This window comes from Geotrypetes seraphini, chromosome 10 (genome assembly GCF_902459505.1).
Source record: "Geotrypetes seraphini chromosome 10, aGeoSer1.1, whole genome shotgun sequence".
Classification (NCBI taxonomy): Eukaryota; Metazoa; Chordata; class Amphibia; order Gymnophiona; family Dermophiidae; genus Geotrypetes; species Geotrypetes seraphini.
The window spans coordinates 51,669,170-51,692,792 of NC_047093.1; the positions used below are offsets into that span (position 1 = coordinate 51,669,170).

A 23,623-nucleotide genomic window follows, 5' to 3' on the forward strand; every position below is an offset into this window, starting at 1 on the left:
TGGGACCTAAGGCTCCAGGGCCTATTCTGATTGGCCCACGCGCCTTAGGCCCCACCAGTAGGCGGAGCTTTAGGATGGATGGGCCAATCCGGCCTCATTCCTTCGTTGGCTGCCTGCCGGACAGGCGGGTTTGGCTCCCGTCTGTCCGGCCAACTACCAAAGGTACGGGGAAGGGGGGTGGGAGGGTCGTGGGGGTCGCCAGGGGGATCGCGGGTCGGCTGGGGGGGCGGTCGGAGGTTCTTGGGGGGGGCGGTCGTTGGGGGGGAGGGGGGTTTGCGTCGAGGGCAGGAGGGCCTGGGATCCCTCCTGCCCGTAATGTAGTGCGGGGTGGGGTTAGGGGGTCGCCGTGGCCAGGAGGGTTTGGGCTCCCTTCTGGCCCGATATTGTCGGGAAGTCGGCGGTCCTTCGGGGTGGGGGTGCGAGTGGTCCTGCCGGGGGGGGGATGTATCGGACGTCGGGGAGTCGGCCGGGCAAGAGGGCTTGGGCTCCCTCTTGCTCCGATCGCGGGTGCGGGTGGGAGCGCGTTATATGCGTGAAAATACGGTAAATAGCGGTTCCTAGAAGGGGGTACATTGGCCCGCGGGGACAAACCTGTTCACCGTTTCCGCGGTCGGTGAATGGCCTTGTCCCCGTCACCGCAGCGACTGCTAGTTTTCTTCCCCGTTTTCGGCGGTGACCCGCGGCTTAAATGCGGTGGCCGCGGGTAAACCGTCACCGTGTCATTCTCTACTTCCATTCTCTCCCCAGATGTTCAACATCTCTTTCTCCCTTCCCTCCTCCACTTCTGGCAATTTCTAAACTTGCCTGTTTCACAGGCAGCAATTTATCTTCATTATTAGCAGGTTCCTCTGCTGGCCCTGAGAGCCTCAGCCTTCCCGCAGCTACATCCCACTCTTACAGAAACAGGAAGTTGCATCACAAGAGGTATGGTGTGGCTTTGGCTGGTGGAGGAAGCTTGCTTGCATTGCAGATGCTGCCCATGAGTCAGGCAAGTTTAGAAAATGGTTGGAGTAGGGAAGGAAGGAAGAGAGAGAACTACTGGTCCGCCGAGGGGGAGTGAGGTTGGAGGTACAGTGTCAGTGCTGGTAGGATTGTATACTAATACATATATACTGACAAATGCTGATTCCACCTCCACTGTGCCTGTTCATTTTTATTTTTTTTTGGGGGGGGGGGAATGCCTTCACATATATCCCATTCAAAAAAGACACTATGCTCTCCTAGTGTCTACTTTTGTATATGTAGATGCTGGCACCTGTGGCTTTGGCTCACCCAAAATTTGTACTCCTGTATTGTGGCTGGTGGGGGATCTCCAAGCCCTGCAAGCTGAAGACCTCCTCCTCACTGAATGAACCTACACTTTGGGTGGCAGGCAGCAGGGTTCCTGAGCTGCCACTGCCCCGCACATTCTCAGATTCCGTACAAATGTAAGGAAGTTCTTCTTCACCCAGAGAGTGGTGGAAAGCTGGAACGCTCTTCCAGAGGCTCTTATAGGGGAAAACACCCTCCAAGGATTCAAGACAAAGTTAGACAAGTTTCTGCTGAACAAGAACGGGCGCTGGTAGGGCTAGTCTCAGTTAGGGTGCTGGTCTTAGACCAGAGAGCCGCCGCGTGAGCGGATGCTGGGCATGATGGACCACTGGTCTGACTCAGCAGTGGCAATTCTTATGTTCACTGCTGCTGCCTGTCCAAGATATAAGTTTGCCACTGGCCATTACAGTTTTATAAACATTTAACATGAGCATGAAAAACACTGTTCTATTCACTCAAGTTGCTTAAAAAATTAATTCCAAATTTATCTATATTCAAGTAGTTAAAATAGATAGCAATTAGCAGACAAAAAGGTCTAACTTCTGAAATTATGTTACACTTCCAAAAGGAAATTGGGTTTGATTTTAGATTTACTTACCACACACTAGACCTGTTAGAGAGATGATACAGGAGAAAGAAGTGGAATAGAGAATGACACAGGGAGAAATTTTTCCCTGTCCCCCGCAGAAACTCAATTTTACCATCCCGTCCCTGCAAGTTTTGTTGCTGTCCCTGCCCCATTCCTGTATGCCAGGGGTGTTCAATGTCGGTCCTCGAGGGCCGCAGTCCAGTCGGGTTTTCAGGATTTCCCCAATTAATATGCATGAGATCTATTTGCATGCACTGCTTTCAATGCATATTCATTGGGGAAATCCTGAAAACCCGACTGGATTGCGGCCCTCGAGGACCGACATTGGACACCCCTGCTGTAAGCTCAGCCTTAACCACACAGTCCTCGAACACTTATGATTTTAAACTGTTTGAGGCTTGTGCAGATGAGGACAGAGCTTGCAGGAATGGGGCAGGGACAGGAAAAGAACTCGCCGGGCCGGGCCAGGAAAATAAGTTCCAGTGGAGACGGGGAAAAATTTGTCCCCATATCATTCTCTAGAGGAAAAAACAGACTTAACTTCTCTGTCAGGGATGAAGCAGGGATGTGCCCAGATGAGTCCTGTTCAGAATGAGGCACTACCTCTATGTTTGCAGCTGTACCTGTGGTGTTAAATAGGAGGTGTTGGAGAGTGCACAAGGTAATTCTGTGCTGGTCCTTTCTTTAGAAATGTCCTCCTTACCAGCTTGTGTGGAAAATGTGCCTGCAAACATCAACAAGTGACTTTCAGAATACCACCCTCTACAACAAGCTGCATGCATATTTCGGGCCATCAATGACTGATTCCTCAATATACTTCTCCATGTACTCTTCGCTATGGCTAGTCTGGTCTCTAGAATTAGATCTGTGATTGTTTACTGTAACCTATTTGTTGCCATGACTAGTCTGTCTTAAAACAATTGTGTCCGTCTTAAAATGATTGTGAATGTCAATTTGTAACCCGTTCTGAGTTTCTGGGAGAACGGGATAGAAATCGAAATAAATAAATAAATATTTCCAAACTGTTCATCAAATTTTATCCCCATGAGGGGAAGGGAACTGCAGTCCTGTCTAGAAAATAGAACTGTAGTCTTCCAAAGCTCTTCCAGGTAAACTTACCTGATGCTAGTGAAGACCTTGTTGGACTGGAGCGGTGTACAAATATTTTAAGTAAAATTCAATTAAATTAATAATACATTTAGGTTTCTTGGCTCCATAGGAGCCAACATTTCAAAATTATTGAGGGTGCTAAACCCAATAGAAATGACCTCTCCTTGGATACAGTCAAAATGTTTGCTCAAGTACCCATAGAACCTACAGAGCTGGCTCCTATGTCCATATCTACTTTATAACCTGTATAACTCAGGCAGGTACATTCTCCATCCTACTGCTGTTCTTCAACTGTAAAACTGAGATGATTTATGGTTTATTTAATTTAATATACCGCCCCTCCTTATACAATAACAGAGCAATTCACATAATCAATAATACATACAGTAAAATTAGCTAAATCACGAGTTAAAAAAATGGAAGACAAAATGTAAAATTAAAAATAATAAAAGTTAAAAACAAAAGGAAAAAATTATAAAATAATAAAAAAAATTGCAGGCTGATGATAAAAAAAAGAAGCATTGGTCACCCAAGAACCTAGACAATCCATTGCTAAGAGTGTTTCCAAAAGGAATGGCTTCAGAACCTGAACTGGCTGAATGAGAATTCCATTACTTTGGTATCTTGAGTCAGAGCACTGTTACATTTTACCTACCGGTCCTGTGCTAGCTGAGTGGGGCATTCTCCTCTGCTCGTTCCCATCTTTCTCTTCAGAGAGATCCATGCATCTATGGGGTGATGAGGATTCTGGGAAAAGGGCTCTCTTATTACATATGGAAGTGATGACAGGATGGTGTATGCTGGGTGTATACTTCTCTGCACTAGGATATAAGGAAGCAAAATGAGCTGCAGGCCTGATCCAAAATACTACTGACATTTCTATACTATAAAGACCAGTTTAAGTACATCACACAGGACTTTTTTGTGGTTTTCATGGTCTCTACAGTCTCGTATCTCCATCCTCCTAACTTTTACCTTGAGACCATCATTGGAATGCTTTTATGTTTCACACATATTCTGATATATCATTTGCTCATTTCTGAATTTCTGATCTGAAAAAGAAGGTATTGCCTTTTGAAATCTAATCAAATAATGTATTAAGATAGAATAAGATAACTTTTTTTATTGAATTCTTTGTTTTATTTCTTTTTATTACCTATAAAACACAGTAATGCCTGGAAGCTCTCACCTTATGTCTTTGGCTAATCTTGATGATTGTTTGAGTGGTACACAATTTTGCAGCTCAGAGGTGACACCTGTCTTCCTGGTACTGCTGCCTGAACCCTCAGCTGAGCTCCTCCTTATATAGCTCTGCAAAGTTTTTTTCACTTTACTGTATAAATATGAAAATTCCTTCACTAAAAGGAAAACACAAGCAAACAAAGAATGCACACAGCAATCAGTAGTGAGTTTGTGGCAGGGAATTTAAATGTTGAGAACAATTAAAAAACTACAACTTCAAAATCATTTTTCTACAAGGGGGTGGTGAAAAGTTCTCAGCCCAACTAACCAACTTCCTAAATTCTGAGCGTTATTTTGCCACTGTGGCTGAAAAGAGTATTATTTTAATTCATCAAGTGCCTATTTCCAGAAACAAAATTCTATGTTTTGACATTGTTTCAGATCATTGATTGAACCATATCCATGCCATTCTCTTCTTGGTTGAGCTAAGAACTTTTCAGCACCCCCTGGTATGTGCCACTATTGAATTAACCCTATTTGTGCAAGCACTCTATCAGGACACACAGTAGCATTATTTTGGATACCATGTATTTGTAATGAGTCTATTGATTTTGTTCTTAATTACTATATACCTGTATACTTGAGTATAAACTGAACATTTCTTTAAAAAAAAAATTACCTAAAAAATCATGTCAGTATAAGTTACGACAACGGGAACAATTTTGGATTTACAAATTGCAATCTCTTGAGCCTATGGGGTTGAATAATGCTATTGAATGGAAAGCATTTTTTAGAGGTTAGTAGCTTTTTTTTTTTTTTTTTGAGGGGGGGTGTTGATGAAATTTTGAGTCCATTTATTATCAGCTGTTTGTGATGTAATTCATATTTACTTGTTGCTGATTGCTTAATTTTGAAACAAAACTGTCCGCCCCTTTTTGAGCATGGGTGTGGCAGTTTGTAACTCTTCTTCACAACAGCAGTATTTGCCAGCTTCCTTCTTTCCTGAAGCAGCAGAATTCAGTGAAACAAGGCTCTTGTTGAAGGGGGAAGAATGTGATCAGCTCCCTGACTCTAGGTGGATTACAAATTCACGTGTGGGAAAGGGTTGTTTACAGGCACGGGTGGATCCCTTGGAACTACACAGTTGCAACCGTCTGGAGATAAGTACTGGTGGAGCTTTTTTTATATTCATATTTTTGTGATTTTGATTTTTGTTTTTATGCTACTACACTGTGATTACCATGACTAAGTTCTGGGAACTTTGGGGAGATATTATTGCTCATCTGGTAGGTGCAAATGCATGTTTTTCTCAGCGGGCCCTTTGAGTTTTTTTTACTGCGGTTTCTCCCCCAGTTAGAGGAGCCTATGATTTAACAATTTTTTAGCCTATTATGGCTTAATGTTCAGCTTGATGGTTCTGAGGCTCATTTTTTAGTGTGTGGTTCCATCTCCCCAACTAATCCTGGCAGATGTTTGGCTGCCAAGTACGTAAGTGTATACATTAAGTAGTTAATTTTGGTAGCTGCAACCATTTTGTGGATTTAGTATATATTTGAGCCCAGGACTATCCCAAGCTGGAAACATGCTCCATGCAACACGCCTCCTTGAGTTCCTATCTCGCCCACTGCATCGCAGCCAAAAAGGGAAAACAATGGACAGGACACAGTTTTGGAACCCTTGTCTCCCTTGTGCCCTGTGCAGCTGCACTACCCATACATAGCTCTCTATGGCCCTACTCAAGCCTCCTATCACCAGCACTTCTCTTTTTCCCCTCTCTTCCCACTTGAGGTATTCCTTCCATACCCAGCTCTCCCAGCTTGCCACTGGTGTATGCAGCAAAAATCAGAAGCATCACAGTTGGCTGGCTTGACTCTGTGCATGCTCAATGCCTGCTAGCTCCTGCCCACTAAAACTTCCTGTTTTGGAAAGGGCAGGAGCTGGCAGGCCTTGAGCCTATGCAGATACTCAAAGTGCCATGCTGGCTGACAGTAATGCTTCTGGTGTTCAACAGTTCAAGAAAGGGATAAAGATCATCCTCTTCACAGACTACTTCAACTATAATGCAACATAGAGGAGACAGCTGGCTAGTCCCCACTAGGAACATGATAAGGTGAACACAATAGAGATACCCAGAATTGCTGAGGATTAGGGTTACCAGAGACGTAAGGGATGTTCCGTCCCAGGTCCGCCCTGCCCCCCAAACCCAGTCCCACACCAGCTTTTCAAAACCCAGACAAAGTGCTGAGTTTTGAAAAGTGGTCTGAATGCCCAGACATGTCCCGGGAAATCTGGACGTCTGGTAACCATTCTTAGGATATGATAAACAAAGTGCAAATAACCTAATACTATCAGGTTGTATGTACATCTAAGATAAACATGGAACATGATACAGGTATTATGCGTGCAAATAAGTAGGATGGAAAGTTAGCCTGGACTCACAACTTGCTCCATTAGGGTTTCCAGTTTAATTGGAAGTAATCTCTGTTGGTGCTGTAACACCAGGAACTATTTATTATTCATGAGAACTTTTCAAGTGTCAGTAGCTAGTGAATTATTATTACTGCTCTTTTTTCCTCTGCTGATTTTAAACTAATTTAATTATAAGACATAGTCAGATCATGGAGATGGTCTCCGTACATTGAAGAAGGATAGCACAAATTTAATGTGCTTGGCTATATTGCAAGAGAAATAATATAAATATTTGCTTAAGATGTTTATTTCTCCACAAAGCGCATTTTTGTCTAAAATGACTGATGACTCACAATGTCCCAAGTGTCACACTTCTAATGCTACATTGTTTTGGACCTGTGAGAAAATAGAGTTTTTGAATACACTTAATGACTTATCTCAATCATATCCTACATAGAAGAATTCCACAATGTGTGGAAATACAATTGCTCACAAACTTTATAGACTTGGGTCTGAGAAAATGAATACATACCTTATTGAAAAAAAGGCTTTCCTATTAGCCCGTAAATGTATTCTGTGTCAACAAAGGAATTGGCAAGCACCTACAATGACTGGTTGGAAGAATGAGCTATATTACTTGATAAAGCTTGAAAGATTGGATGCTTATGGGAATCTACTTGAGCCTGGAGGATGTTTCAGTGGACTTGGTCAACAGTTTGGGAAGGACTCCCTCACAGAGCCCATAGCTTCCTGTTAAATCATAGAAGCTCATGTAAACCGCCCTAAATTGACTACCTAGTCATCAGTAGCGGAATAGAAGCTCTCAATAAACAATATTGAGCACTAGGAAGGGGTTTATAATATAGTTTGGGGTAGTAAGGATAGATGGGATTGAATACTATGTACTAATTTTCTTCTAGGATCATCATAAAGGAACAACTCATGTGACTGCAGACAAGGGAGATTTTGCAAACTTGGGGTGGTCAAGGGAGTGAGGGGGAATAGAAGTTCAAACTTAAAAGTACAACATTTGTATGTTTTTTTAGACATATAATAACTGGATGATAATTGGTGAGAGTTCTTATTTCCCGGTGTTGTACATATGTACTGTTTGGTTGTTGAAGTGGTTCAATAAAAATATTTTCCCCCAGAAAAAAAATCTAATTTCATTTTTTATGCTAATTTCAATGAAGAGAATACAATATCATTAATTTCATGTTTGACTAACACAGTGCTGCTCTTTTGTCTTCTCTCACTAGAGGTCACCATCTAGTTTTAAAATTCTGTTCTTCCCTTTTGTGATGTCTCCTTTTCTCTTTCATGTTATGCATTACCTCATGGTACCTTTAATGTGACTCTTCTGCTCTACAGCACCAGCTCAAAATATATTACTGAAGGATAGAAGTAAAGGAACATGAGCTCTTCTGTACCTGAGTGCTGTTTCCTGACTTCGGGGCTTCCCATCAAGGGCCAGTGATGATTGCAATCCACAACTGGAGTGGAGGCTGGGCTGTGGGCAGATGAGCTGACTTTCAACATCAGAGGCTGGGTCTGCTTTAATGCAGCTCCTGACCAAGTCTGGCCTGTTAAGACGGTTTCTAGTGAAATCTGCACTTTTTCCTTGGGTGTTTTGGATTGTGGGACCTGCAATCTTGGTAAATGTCTTCTTATATCTCTTTTACTGCTGTGGAATGTCTCCAAGCAGCTAAGGTTGCCATCACTGGGGTTGTCTGCATTTTTCAGGGCTCTTTTCTCTCCATGGTTCTGCCATTCTGTAGGCGTTAAACTAGAAGAAATGGGAGAATGGCTGTGAAAGTTAAGACTAATTCCGCCCAGAGTCACTAACTCATTCTCATTGGGCTGTGCAATATTTTCACCATCCCTACCCTGATTAGCCACAGTGAAAGGTAACGCTTGGAGGTTGGAAGAGTCATCAGCTGGTTGTCTGGCCATTCCCTTTGACCATGATAGTGACCTTTGACCAGAAACCTCATTGATATTCATCTCCTCTGGCTGTGAATGATCTTTGGACACAGAGTATTCTACCACACTCTCACTGCCCTCTTTCCTCTTTCTATAAAAGGCCCTTTCCTGATAACGACACTCTGCATCTTTCAAAGATTCATCTTCAAAGCGTACACGAGGTGTTGGCACTCGTCTCCCCGGTTTGATGCCATCATTTGAGCTGGTTGTGGAGGTGGTTGAATCAGAATGGATTGTCACACTCTCTGTTACCTCTACAGTCTGTATTCTATGAGAAGAAAATACAATATAAACAAAAAAAAAAAACCATAAGAAATTACAGCAGATAACACCTACTGTATATGACCTTTCTAATCTGCCCATCCACACTAGCTACTAAGTCCTATAAACCTTCTCCCTCTGAGATTCTTTCTCTTTCTTGAATATCCAATGACCCCTCTTCCCAGAAATTCCTTTCAATTTAAAGAAGCCCATCTCATGTGCATTTATATTATGGGGCTATTAAAATGTTTCTATCATCTTTCCTCTTCTGCCTTTCATCCAAAGTATATTGAGATCTTTAAGTATATCCCTATATGCTTTATGACAAAGACTGTTGACAATTTTAGTGGCTGTCCTGTTTAGTCTTTTGAAATTGTAGCATCTACATTGAGGGGGACCAAGAAAAACTGCATTAAAAAAATAAAAAAGACAGAATCACATGAGCAAAGCCTCCGTTTCTCTTTTAGTGTAGTTTTGGAAGAATTTAGAAGTTTCAGTTTCTAATGAAATAGCCTGCCTGAGCTCCAAGGTGAGGGAATCTCTTTGCTGTCTTCTGAAAAACGATTATTGGGTTAATGTAACCCTCATCCCCTCTCCCTAAAATAAAAGAATGCTGCTACCTTATAGAAAGCTTCTGCGTCATATGGCATATCCAACATAAGAGAGGTCAGAAAAGACAGAGTGTCAATACTGATCATGAGTACATCAAGTAATGTAATTTCAAGGGATCAAGCACACCTCTCCAAAGTGACTGGCTTTCATTTGCTTATGTGGCAGCACAAAACCAAAGGAGAAATTGCAGAGATAATGTACAAGATTCAGGAGATTTTATTGAAGTCAATAAAATCTTGATTTCCAAAGGATGGTTCACAATATTAGAACTATCCTTTGGAAATCAAGATTTTATTGTCGTCAATAAAAGCTCCTGAAGCTTGTACATCATCTCTGCAGTTTCTCCTTTGGTTTTGTTGTTCGACTTCCACTGCAGACTCGTTGGACTCTTCCTTGTGTTGTCGTATGTGGCAGGAGACATGAAGTAATGCCTGATATAGTAAAAGGCTGGCAACTCAGTGGATTCTTTTCACTCAGAGAAACCTGGAAACTTACAATGTGTTTTTTCCTATAGTATGGTCCGCTCTCAGGGGCCCAGAAGCAGTTTTGGGTTTAGCCGAGAACCTCTTGATGATTTTGGTCTGAGTGGGACATCTTTGAGGGCTCTTTGGCTTAGGCCTTAAAGATAAAAGAGGGAAAAATAAAGGGGCAACACTGGGACATGCTGTACATTCTCTGTTTGGCCAGATGCATCTGATCCTTCAAGCTCTAAGTTAATATCACCCATTTGAAGCTGAATATCTGACTGGCTCAGCCATTGGAAGGGCTGAGCTTCTCATTAAGCACAAAAGATATGTGTCCAGGGGTTTGAACAGACTCAACATAGTGTAGCTCTTAACGAATGTCTTTACTTTGTCTCAGAAGTGTTTTTTATTTAGGAGACAACAAAATGCACTTTCTATGCTTTGATTTATTTTTGACATTCGTTAAGAGCTACAACTACATTGAGTCTGTCCCAACCACAAGATAATAGAGGGCTGTTTAACAAGTTCCAAATAACTGTAAAGACTCCTGATGCAGGCTGTTTAGGCCGAAACATGGAGGTGTCGAGTCTTTATTGGAAAAAAATAACATAAAATACTCTAGAACCCAGAGGTCACATTCGCTGTGCTTTTTGTTTTCTCCGGTGTGAGAAGGGACTTTCTCCTGCGTTTGTCACTGCTATCAATGATTGTGCCACTTAAAACCAGTCAAAACACTTAAGTTAGGCATCAGCAAGTGCAATCTAGGTGCCTGCTGGCGTCTAACTTTCAGCAACCATTTTGAGAATTCGGTCCTTGATGACTCCATTGAATGGAATCCTTAGTTTTTTGAATAAAGTTATTGTATGATGTCATCTGACAGTGGCAGAGGCAGGGCGTTTCCTTCTGGTTAACGCCACCACAAACAAAGTGCTTGGGATCCCTGAGAGCATGATGATATTTAATACAAATTGCAGGAGTTCCTGAAGAAAGAGGCAGCACTATAGAAATGATAAATAGTAGTAGTATTCTGTGAAACCGAGCTCAGTAGAACCAATCCATAAGGAGCTAGTTTGTGGGAAGGAACCAAAGAGAGATGGAAGATCCTTCATATGGAGACAAGCTGTAGATTTTTAATGACTTTGTCTCATGGGGGGATTAGACTGTTGAATACTGAAGTGAACATTCTGTCTGAGGGGATATTTTGTTTTTCATTTTTATTTTGTCACTAAATATTGAGTGTCACGGACACATATAATACACGCTTGGGATCTGATGATGGTGTGTGGTATGAGTTGGTGAAAGTAAGCCAACTCCCAGCATCTTGGCTAGAGATAAACATTTGAGCTTTGTTCCCCTTGCGGAATCGGCTCATAATAGTTTAAAACTTCACACTGAGGATCCACATACACTTCTATTAATTCACTTTGTTGGATTTATTTGTTATTTTTCCCCCTCAGAGTGAATGTAATAGTGACTATTAGAGTAATTTGTACACTTCCCCCTCCGTATTCATGGTTTCTGTATCTACAGATTCGATTATTTGTGGTTTTGTAACAAAAAATGCTTTTTCATTTTTGGGGCTATTTTAAGCCCTGTAAGCCCCCCCCCCCCTCCCTCAAGCCTTACCTGGTGGTCTAGCGGGTTTTCGGGGCAGGAGCGATATTCCCACGCTCCTGCCCCGCGCAGATCGCTCACAGGAAATGGCTCGAGAGACTACGGGAGCTCAAGGCAACCATTTCCTGTAAGCGATCTGCCTGAAAACCCACTAGACCACCAGGTAAGGCTTAAGGGGGGGCTTTCAGGGCTTAAAATAGCCGGGGGAAGTGATGGTTAGGGGCAGAACTGGCCCAAATATTATTCGAGGATTTTTTAATATTCATGGGCCGGCTCTGCCCCTAACCACTGCGAATATGGAGGGGGAAGTGTATATCTAGCTTACGTTTGCTGTACACTGCTGTGGGTGAATTTCTACCAAAAAGTCGGTAAATGAGTCCCAATAAATAATAAAATAAATAATAGGGTTTGGCTCTAACTGTGATGTAAAAGGATGCACTAAACTAAAGACTTCTACACAAAGACAGTATATTGATTATTAAACGAAATCACCCATGCAATGTCTGAATAATTAACCTTCTCCCACTAGGTTCTGCTGCTTATGTCTCTACAGTTCATTAAGAAACAGGGCAAAAAAGTTCTGGGTTATCGCTGAACTCTGTGCTGCAGACGGACGGTACCTGAAGATTTTGGCTGGTGAAGAAATATAAATCAGAGACTCACAATCACCATTCAGATGGCAGCTCTCTGGGGAGAGAAAAAGAAAGAGCTGTATGAAAGGGGAAAGGAGACCCACTGAAACATTCCATTAATGCTCATACTCCGTCTCAGCTCCAGCACTGGCCCAGTTAGCATACAAAACAATGAAGGAGTGAAAAAGATTAACCAAAAACCATCAGATCCACACAGGGTTAATCAAATGGAGATTAATTCATTAATTAAATGAAGGGAAGAATCTCAGAATTGCCACTCCAAGGATCATAATGGTATCATCCATATAAGGAATTGTGGCATCGGTATCTTTCATCGATCCAAAACCTTCATATACTAAAAATGACTTTCTTTGTCAATTTTAATCAATTTAATATCCAACGTATGGTGTGTTAATGCTACAATCTGCAAACCCTGCAGAAGCCTTGTGTTAGCGGCGAAACGGGTCCCCATTGGCTATACCCTGAATGGGGGATATACACTGAATGGGGCTAGAGCGGTAGACTTTACAGTGCCGCTTGACACAAAAGTTAAAGCAAAAGATAAGTGTTCATGTTTACAACTATTAATGCTGGTTGTGATTCCATACTATCAAAGATATTTATATCTATACATTGAGACTTTGCTATATATTTTTAGTATTGAACTATAGCACGGAATGTCTATAACCGTTAACATTGGTTGAGACTTTAAAAAGTATTTTCTATGGTGTTATATACACAAAAGAGAAAAAAAGAAAAACAAGAAGAAAAATTTAAATAATGTTTGAGTAGCAATAATTTATTAAATTGATTAAAATTGACAAAGAAAGTCATTTTTAGTATATGAAGGTTTTGGATCAATGAAAGATACCGATGCCACAATTCCTTATATGGATGATATCATTATGATCCTTGGAGTGGTAATTCTGAGATTCTTTCCTTCATTTAATTAATGAATTAATCTCCATTTGATTAACCCTGTGTGGCAGTTAGCATACACACAGTACCACTAAAGAGGTCTGTTTAGCGCAGTCCTCTGTAGAGCCATTTTCAAGCATACCTCCAGATCTGTTTCAGTGGCTGCATTGCAACCCTATTACATGTTCTTTTGATCTCCCATCTCAACTTTGGCAATTTGGTTTATGCACGCAACATAGGACCGTAACAGTCTGCCCAACAGTCACACTCATTAGTCATTCATAATTAAATTGTCTTTCTTTGGCATTTCTGGCACATCTCAATATAATATCGAGCGATTGCAAACAGTTCAGAGTGAGAGTTTGGGGTATCCTGTCGAAGTATGATCATATCACCACCCTCTTTTTAAAATGTCATTGGATACTGGTTCAATATAGAATCAATTTCAAAATTTGTGCAATTTCTCTTAAAGCATATTATAATAGAACCCCTTAAAACCCAAATAGGCTTGCTATCCCATATACCCCTGCAAGAGCTTTGAGATCACTTCAGAACTACAAAAATGGTCCTGTTTCTTGTAGCCCATGCATAGTGGGAATCTATACACGTAAGCACCTTTGCATGTCTGGCTCCACCATTATAGAATAATCTACCTAAATCAATTTGTATGGAACCATCTATAAAAAATAAATAAATATATATATATATATATATATATATATATATATGTAAAGTTCTATGTAAAATGTATCTATGGGGTTGGAGGGGGAATGGGGTGGTTTTTCGTCTTCTTTTTTTGTTAGGTGGGGTGGGTGATGATACAAATGGGGATTGTTTTGAATATACTCCAGGGCCTATAAGAACACAAGGTCTTAGATATTGATTGGAATAATTGGTTATAGATGGGTAGCTCCCGAGGGTGGGGGAGGAGGAGGTTCTTGGGGGGGAGGTTCTTGGTTGCATCATCTTTGTTGAACTTTATTTCATTGTATCATCGATGTTCATATGTATCTCTCTGTTCTCTTATCAATAAAAATTGTTTCAAGTTACAATTTTTCTATTTGCATTAGCATTTGACGTTCAGTCTAGAAGAGAATGGAAAATCGATGCACCAATGTAAAGCAAAGTGGTAGTGAATTTATAATAAATCTGTAATAAAGTAATTTCTTTCATTCATTCATTTATCTATTCCCTCCCCCCCCCCCTTTAACTAAGCTGCAGTAGAGGATTCTACCGCAACCTGGAGCAATAAATGCTCCAATGCTCATTGAATTTTTATGAGTGTCAGAGCAGCTTTGGGGCATTTAGCGCTCCGGGTCATGGTAGAAACCTCTATCGTGGCTTAGTAAAAGAGGGCCTTTATTTAAGGGGATGAATGAGTTAGGTCTTTTTATTTTAAATTATTTTACGGTGTTCTTTTCTAGTTCTCTATATTATATTGTAAATCGCTCTAATCCGTGAAGGCTGAAAGGTACATCAAATTTTAATAAATTGTAAAAGGTTTAGAGGCAGTTTTCAAACTGGCAGAAAGACCACATGTACTTTTTACATCAACTCTTAAAGCAAAACTAAATGGGGACTTTAGCTTTGAAATTTGCCACAAGCACAAACCCCCCTAATTCTATAAACTTGGGCTCACAATTTTGCAACTATTGTGTAAAACTGAACAGGCAGGTGATAGAATAGCACCTAACTTAATTGCTTAAGGGGCGCTAATCGGCTTTAACTGCTAATAATGACCCTTAAGTGGATTTAATTGGCAGTTATGCATGTAACTGTACTTAGGGCTAGATTCACGAAGCAAACTGATCATTTACCAATCGGTTTGCGACCCCTTTACTATCAAATTTCCATCCGGCCTAATTCACTTACCTGTCCTGCGATCCGCTTTGAATCTGTGCATGCAAATGAGGTGAAACGCATGCAAAGTAGGTTGTATAAAGTATGTTTCAGGTTTTATTTTGCTACTTCTCTTTTTCTGCTCGTTTAATAATTGCTTTGCATCAATCTGCTTATGTTTTTTAAAAAAAACTTATCTTTGGTTTATTTAACTCCATTTTTCTAGCATGACATTCAGTTTTACCTCATGTATTTGTTTCTCATTATTTGTTTTTATGCATTCAACTTTGTATTAGAGGTGCTCTTCATGTTTTGAGTTTTATCTCTGTTTTATGCCGTCATTGTTTTATGCCATTCAGGTTTACTTTGTGTATATTATTTCTTACATGCTTTGGATCCTCAATGGTTGATTTGTACCTTCTTATGTGTTTGTTCAGGGTTTATGTTATATTTATATTTGTAATACACATATTTATATATTTACATATTTTTGTTTTTTGTTTTTAGTTCAAGTTTATTAAAAATTTGATTATTTGCTTATTCAAAATTCCAAGTGATGTACAAAAATTAAAATTACAAATTTCAGGGGGACAGAATAAACAATTTGGACTAACCAGACAGAACATACCAAACAAAAGAGAGAAAAAAAGGGGAAAGAAATACAATTGGAAAAAACAACAAGGAGGGTAAAGGCGGAAGACTTGAAATAAGTCAGAAAATAAAATTTGTTAAAGGATCCTAATCTAGCTTACTAACAGTCAAATGCATCTTTAAAAAGAAAGCATTTTAACTTGCTCTTGAATCTGTCAAGAAGGCGCTCTTCCTTTAAATAAATGGGGAGGGAATTCCATGTTTGGGGCGCTGTGACAGAGAAGATAAATTGTCGACGTGTGTTAATGTTTTTGAGAGAGGGAACAATTAATAAATGTTGGTCATTTGATCTAAGTATTCTTGCTGGGGTGTAAGGAATCAAGAGTCTATGAATGAAAGCGGGGAGAGACTTGAGAGTTAGCAAACATATTTTATATGTTATGCGATGAACAACTGGAAGCCAATGTGCCTTCTTAAGGAGGCAGTTTATACTGCTGAAACTGGGATCCTAGTTGGGACCTTAGTTTTTACATTCAGACATATCAATAAAGGAACTGTTGGTTGATTTAGACCTCTCACTTGCCTTCTTTGTTCTTTGTGACACAAGTGGTGTCCCCATAATTTGTTGTGACTTCATACTAGTACACAAGGAACTACTTTAACCTTTTAGGCTGGTCTCAGGCGTGATGCACTTATTCTGTGTACAAATCCAGAGTTACCAAGTTCCACTCATTAGGAGTATGTCGCTCTCATTTGAAAGCTTTCTCCTTCTCACACTCTTTGAGCCCTATTTCTCACTCATCATCAGAGCTTCAGAACCAGAGTGCACTGATCCTCATCACGGTTTTCATGATCGAGAAGCCTTAAAGAAGTAAACCAAATGGTCCAACCAGTAAGAAAAAACCTGAGTGCACCTTGCTGCCAACTGCTTCCTCTTGGCCTGTCCCTTTTCCCTTTACTGCAAGTACATGTGCTCTGAAACTGATATAACCATTAGATGGAAGACAATTTTCAGCTAAAAATATTTTTACCCAAATTGCTCCTCACTTTGTTTTCTTTTAGAGGCTCCAAAGAAAAGCCAATATCATTTAATGTTGCCTTGATTCATTTGCAAAGCAATACTACACTTAAATCATTCTAGATATTTAACCATCTGAAAAATTTCACTCTTTGGCTTTCAGTCTTACTTCTTGGGGTTGTAAATCTCACTCTTGGGCATCTCTGCAAACCAACACTTGGGCACACAAAGATTGAAACTGAAAAGAAGGTTATTACCAGTAGTTGTAAGAGAGGCAGGTGCAAAACATATTGACCATGCTGAGAATTCACAATTCAGGTGAACGTACAATCTCATTTTTATCCTTCCTGTATACCATGTGACTAAGACTCAGGGTCAGATTAATAAAGCTTTTTCTCCCATTTTCATGTTTAAGGAATAAAAACTCCCTCAGAAATGTGTGCCTATCCTACACCAGTATAAACATTATGGAGTATCACAGTAGCAAATCAAAGATCAGCTCTCAATGATTACTGAGCTCTCCCAGAAAAGATTCTATATTAATTCAGATCTAAGTCTGTCACTAATACAGAATAAGTCCAATATCAGGAAAGATCTTACCATCTCTGCTCTGTCCCTCCTTTCTGTCTTTGGGCAGAAGCTTTCCTGGTCTGTTGGGAAGAAGTTCTCTCATAATGGTTCCTAAAGGATCTGGCTTTCCAGCAAAGATTTTCTTCTCCCCCTCATCTATTTTCCTTGGAGATTCCACATGGTGTCTGATGGATCTGTGGTGATTTAAAGTTTTAGACTCCAGAAGATACTGTGTGCTGAAAGAACACTGCTGAAGTGGGTCACTGCCCCTCACAGATCCACTTGGTCCATTGGTTGTTCTGTTTTGAGAGTGCAGCCTGGTCCTGAGTTCTGCCTGATTTTGTTCAATTTGTGACCTTAAGTTTGGCAATTGAACAGAGTGACCAGAGGTAGCCTGCCTATTGTTCTGATAGGGCACATGAATGGCACTGTTGTTGATGATGAGTGGACTGGCTTTTTGTTGAACAAAATCTGCTGAACATTTCTGGATACTGTGAATTTTCTGGAATTGCACCTTGGAGAAAAAGTTATTTGTTGCCCATTTGGCATGAGGAAAGTCCTGTGGTATTAGCATTAGTGATTTTCTACCAGGTATTATGGTATCTTTGAGCTCCAGTGCTGGCAGTCTCTGTAGGGGACCCCTTTCCTGTCCCAGGTCAGTAACCAGGGTGAAGGTATGGGGATATTTTTGTCTGAGCTCATCATAAAATTCATCTAGACTACTAGAGACACTTTTAACTACCATCTCTCTTCACTGTATGAACCTCCTTTGTTTCTTCAACTTCATTGGTAACTGGTTGACAACTTCATTGTGACCTAAGGAAAGAAATGAAGTGTGACAATCGTAAGTCCATTTCTGAAAATGGCCCCATCATTTTGGAATACTTTGTCTCTTCATTTAAAAGAATTGATTGCAGGAGGTTATGTGGAGTATTAGTAGAATTTTAAAACATTGTGTAACATCTTCTCTGGATGTGCATCACTGGGTTTCAGGTCCCCACTTTCCTGAGCTGCTTGGGAAAATCTGGTGCCCCTTTCTATAGGTGTGAGAGAGGGAGTAAAAGGAATATTTAATGGACAGGTCATGTATTCCTGCACAGAAAATATGCAAGCAGATGCCTTAAGATATGCACAAATTACAAAGAATAACACACAGACCAATTGAATATATACCAATAGACTAGGGGTAGGGAACTCCGGTCCTCGAGAGCCGTATTCCAGTCGGATTTTCAGGATTTCCCCAATGAATATGCATTGGAAGCAGTGCATGCAAATAGATCTCATGCATATTCATTGAGGAAATCCTGAAAACCCAACTGGAATATGGCTCTCGAGGACTGGAGTTCCCTACCCCTGCAATATGCAATGTTAGGAAATTCTACTTTACGGAGAGGGTGGTGGATGCCTGGAATGCGCTCCCGAGAGAGGTGGTGGAGAGTAAAACTGTGACTCAGTTCAAAGAAGCGTGGGATGAACACAAAGGATCTAGAATCAGAAAATAAGATGAAATATTGAACTAAGGCCAGTACTGGGCAGACATGCACGGTCTGTGTCTGTATATGGCCGTTTGGTGGAGGATGGGCTGGGGAGGGCTTCAATGACTGGGAGGGTGTAGATGGGCTGGAGTAAGTCTTAACAGAGATTTCGGCAGTTGGAACCCAAGCATAGTACTGGGTAAAGCTAAGAAGAAAAAATTAAAAAATTTAAATTGAATCAGGTTGGGCAGACTGGATGGACCATTCGGGTCTTTATCTGCCGTCATCTACTATGTTACTATGTAGACCAAAGTTAAAATTCACCTGGGAACCAGCCTTGTGTCTTATTTTTCTTTACATATTTAGAAAACTGGTCATTTAAAATCAATTTACTTGCTAGACACACATTTTAATACAATCATGCTCTAAAAGTCTAAAAGAAAGAGATTGGATTACATACTCTGAGTATAGTGTGGCAGAGCAAATGACCTACTCACACTTTTCTACTGTTTGAATAAGTCTCATTCCTCTGGTGGATATCAGCTGTCTCTCAGGTCCCTTTAGTCCAGTGGGAAGATACCTTTTCTTCACAGACTCCCAAAAGTTACCAGTCCTGGTACAATTGTTAGATTACATGAATTTTATTGTTTGATTATTTACAAAATAGTTATAGCCCTTGCTGGAGAGAGCTGTGATTGAGCCTCATACCTCAGTGGGGTGTGACTGTTGTGTCCTGGTGTCATGGTTGCAGAAAGTAGATATGATCATTTCCCGGTCCCATCATGAGTACAGAAATAGTACTTTAACAGGTCACCCTATTATTTGAATCATAAATTTGAAAATAACATGCAAACAGAAACAAACTTGTGGAATTTTCTTTTTATATGCAACTATACATCACCAAGTGACAACTGCACAGTTTTAAGACAACAAGAGTTGCTTTTGATTGAAACCTGATTCCCCAGTTATGTTTCAAGCTGAAAAAGGAAAGAGCTAATGGATTGTTTCATCCTTAATAAGACACTCAATGTGCAGTGGCTGTTAAGAAAGCAAATAGAATGTTAGGAATTATCAGGAAATGAATGGAAAACAAAGATGAAAATGTTATAATGCCCTTGTATCGTTCTATGGTACGGCCACACCTCAAATACTGTGTGCAGTTCTGGTCGCCATATCTCAAAAAAGATATAGCGGAATTAGAAAAGGTACCGAGAAGGGTGATAAAAATTATAAAAGGGATAGGACAACTTCCCTATGAGGAAAGGCTAAAGCGGCTAGGGCTCTTCAGCTTAGAGAAGAGACGAATCAGGAGTGATATGATAGAGGTCTATAAAATAATGAGTAAAGTGGAAAGGGTAGATATGAATTGCTTGTTCACTCTTTCCAAAAATACTAGGATTAGGGGAAATGTGAACAAGCTGCTAAATAATAGATTTAAAACAAACCAGAAAATATTTCTTCACCCAATGTGTAATTAAACTCTGGAATTCATTGTCAGAGAATGTGGTGAAAGCATAGAATATAAGAAATGCCTCTGCTGGGTCAGACCAGAGGTCCATCACGCCCAGCAGTCCGCTCACGCGGTGGCCCATCAGGTCCAGGCCTGTATAGTAATCCTCTATCTATACCCTTCAATCCCCTTTTCCTTCAGGAAATCATCTAATCCCTTCTTGAAACCCCAGACCGTACTCTATCCTATCACACCCTCTGGAAGCGCATTCCAGGTGTCCACCACCCTTTGGGTGAAGAACTTCCTAGCATTGGTTCCGAGTCTGTTCCCTCTTAATTTTTCCGAATGCCCTCTCATTCTTGTAGTTTTCGAGAGTTTGAAGAATCTGTCCCTATCCACTTTCTCTATGGCCTTCATGATCTTGTAGGTCTCTCTCATGTACCCTCTAAGCCTCCGCTTCTCCAGGGAAAAGAGCCCCAGTTTCTCTAATCTTTCAGCATATGAAAGGTTTCCCATACCTTTTATCAATCATGTCGCTCTTTTCTGAACCCTCTCGAGTATTGTCATATCCTTCTTAAGGTACGGCGACCAATACTGGATGCAGTACTCCAGATGCGGGCGCACCATCGCCCGATATAACGGCAGGATAACATCCTTCGTTCTGGTTGTAATACCTTTCTTGATAATACCTAGCATTCTGTTCACCTTCTTTGAGGCCGCTGCGCACTGTGCCGACGGCTTCATCATCTTATCCACCAGTACCCCTAAGTCCTTCTCTAGGCTACTTTCACCCATTACCAGCCCTCCCATCGTATAGCTGTACATCAGGTTTCTGTTTCCTATATGCAAGACTTTACATTTCTCTACATTAAAGTTCATCTGCCATTTATTCGCCCACTCTCCCAGTTTGTTCAGGTCCCTTTGTAAATCTTCATAGTCCTCTTAGTCCTAACCCTACTAAAAGGTTTTGTGTCATCTGTGAATTTTATAACTTCGCACTTCGTCCCTGATTCTAGGTCATTAATAAATACATTGAACAGCAGTGGTCCAAGTACTGTGGAACACCACTCATGACCCTTCTCCAGTCTGAGTAGTGGCCCTTCACTCCTACCCTTTGCTTCCTACCCGCCAGCCAATTTTTGATCCATCTATGTACATCTCATTCCACCCCATGGTTCTTCAGTTTCCGTAGTAGGCGTTCATGGTGTACCTTGTTGAAGGCTTTTTGGAAATCCAAGTATACGATATCTATGGGGGCCCCTTCATCCATTTGTTTGTTAATTCCTTCGAAGAAAATCACCAAGAGTTAGATTTGGTCAATAAGTTTTTAGAGGAGAATACCCGTTAATGTCTATTTGTTATAATGATTTGCTTGTTTGATATATAAGTCTTTATTTGCTTTGGGCCACCACACTGCATTTTAAGTTGGGGTCTAAGAAGAAGTTATGAATGTTTTTGTTTTATTAATATTATATTATCTTGTATTTTGTTTCCTTTCGCTTTGCCTAAACAAGCGTTGATGCTTGCTTTATACTTTAAAACATAATAAATAAATAATTTAAAAAAAAAAAAAAAAAATTTATTCGAAGAAGTGCAATAAGTTCGTTAGGCAAGATCTTCCCTTGCAGAAGCCATGTTGGCTTGTTTTCATCAGTTTATTTCTTTCTAGATTCTCTTTGATGCTTTTATCAGCGCTTCCCCGGGACCAATGTCCCAAGATTTACCGGTCTGTAGTTCCCCGGGTCACCTCTCGATCCTTTTTTAAAGATGGGTGTAACATTTGCTATCTTCCAATCCTCCGGGATCACCCCTGTTTTCAGGGATAGATTGCAAACCTGCTGTAGTGATTCTGCTGTTTCTTCTTTTAGTTCTTTCAAAACCCTAGGGTGGATTCTGTCTGGGCCCGGAGATTTGTCAGTTAGCTTAGCGGGGTTTTAAAAAAAGTTTGGATGATTTCCTAAAAGAGAAGCCCCTAGGCCATTATTGAGATGGCTTTGGGAAATTTATTGCTTATTCTTAGGATAAGCAGCATAGAATCTGTTTTGCTACTTGGGATCTTGCCAGGTACTTGTGACCTGGGTTGGCCACTGCTGGAAACAGGATTACTGGGCTTGATGGACCTTTGGTCTGTCCCAATATGGCAACTCTTTTATTTTCTCAGCCCAACCAACCAACTTCCTAAATTCTGACATTGGTTATTTTGCCACTGTAGCTGAAAAAAGTTATCTTATTTTGTAAAATGCAAATTTGTAGAAACGAAATTCTCTGTTTTAACATTGTTTCAGATCATTGATTGAACTATATCCATGTTATTCTCTTCTTGCTTGGGCTGAGAACTTTTCAGCACTTCCTTATATACTACATTCATATCCCTTCCAGCCCAGCCAGGCCTATCCATACCACCCACACTCAGGCAAGACGACTGTTTTATTTTTTGTAAAAAAGGAACACGATGTTCCTCTCCATTTCTCTTTTAATCTGAGGCTTGACATTAAGTTCTCTCCATTACAGAACTTTTTCAATGGCATCAAATACTGCCAAATCTCCTTCTGCTCCCCCATGTCCTTTCAGTAAAATAACTTATTTATCCTGGTGACTGTAGTATTGTAGGAGAAGGGTAAAATACTAGCTATTCCTCACCCTTCATCCAACCCAATTAGCACAAAAATCTTTACTTTTGTGTCTATAGTTTGTTTATATCATTTGTTGCTGCTTATTCTTCCTCTTTGCCATCATGTTCTTTGTCTTTTATGAATTCATTTTCAGTCTTCTCATTTCTTTCATTTCTCTTTTCTCCATGTGATTGACTCTCCATAGTATGTTTTCCTATCTTCTTTCATCTCATCAGTGGTATACCAAGGGAGGGACGGGAGACGGTCTGCCCCAGGTGCAGCTCATAAAAGGGTGCTCTGAGTGAGGGCCAGCATCACGGTCCAACTCCGGAAATGTCTTCCACCAGCGGCAGTATTCAGAATTCGCAGCTCTGCCGGCGTTGGGCCTTCCTCTCTGCTGGGTCCTACCTTCGCAGAAACAGAAAGTAGGTGAGACCCAACAGAGAGAAAGGCCCACCAGCAAGAGCAGTGAGTTCTGAACATTGTGCTGCCAACTGGGGTGACAAAGAGAGGGAGGGAGTGGGAGAGAAGTGCTGCACCTGATTGGGGAGAGGGAGGGAGAAGGAAGACCAGGGAAGGGAGAGAAAAAAGAAAGAGAGATGCCAGACCATGGGGAAGGAAGTGAGGGAGAGGAAGAGATGCCAGTGCATGATGGGGAGGGAAGGGAAGGAGACAGAGATGCCAAACCAGGGAGAGAAAGGAAAGGAAAGAGAGGAGCTACCAGAGCATGGAGGGGGAGGGATAGATGGAAGGGAAAGAGAGGACAGAGATGCCAAGTTAGGGGAGGAAGGAAGGGAAGGAGACTTAGATGCCAGACCATCGGGAAGGGAAGGAAAGGAGATGCCAGAGCATTGTATCTGTATTGATAAACATTTATAAATAAAAAATGAAAATAAGGTAATCTATTTATTGAACTAATTTTAATACATTTTTTTACTAACATTTGGAGAATAAAATCCCCTTCCTCAGGCAGTGGCGTACCA

The 23,623-nt window shown here is 40.8% G+C and overlaps 1 protein-coding gene across 2 annotated transcripts in view; it reads right to left on the reverse strand.

Annotated features, from left to right (window-relative positions):
- The window catches only part of LOC117368384, a 31,801-nt gene extending 12,383 nt beyond the window's left edge, over positions 1–19,418 (reverse strand). The window contains exons 1-9 of one of the 2 annotated variants that reach the window (XM_033961981.1): positions 19,287–19,418; positions 19,076–19,191; positions 17,134–18,140; positions 12,156–12,222; positions 9,953–10,075; positions 8,032–8,852; positions 4,200–4,368; positions 3,666–3,831; positions 2,524–2,624 (exon numbers count right to left, since the gene is read on the reverse strand). In XM_033961981.1, coding sequence (XP_033817872.1) covers positions 2,532–2,624; positions 3,666–3,831; positions 4,200–4,368; positions 8,032–8,852; positions 9,953–10,075; positions 12,156–12,222; positions 17,134–17,848 — 2,154 coding nt within the window. In that variant the 5' untranslated portion in view covers positions 17,849–18,140; positions 19,076–19,191; positions 19,287–19,418 and the 3' untranslated portion in view covers positions 2,524–2,531. The other variant, XM_033961982.1, reaches the window with a different exon arrangement.
- Between the last annotated feature and the right edge of the window lie 4,205 nt (positions 19,419–23,623).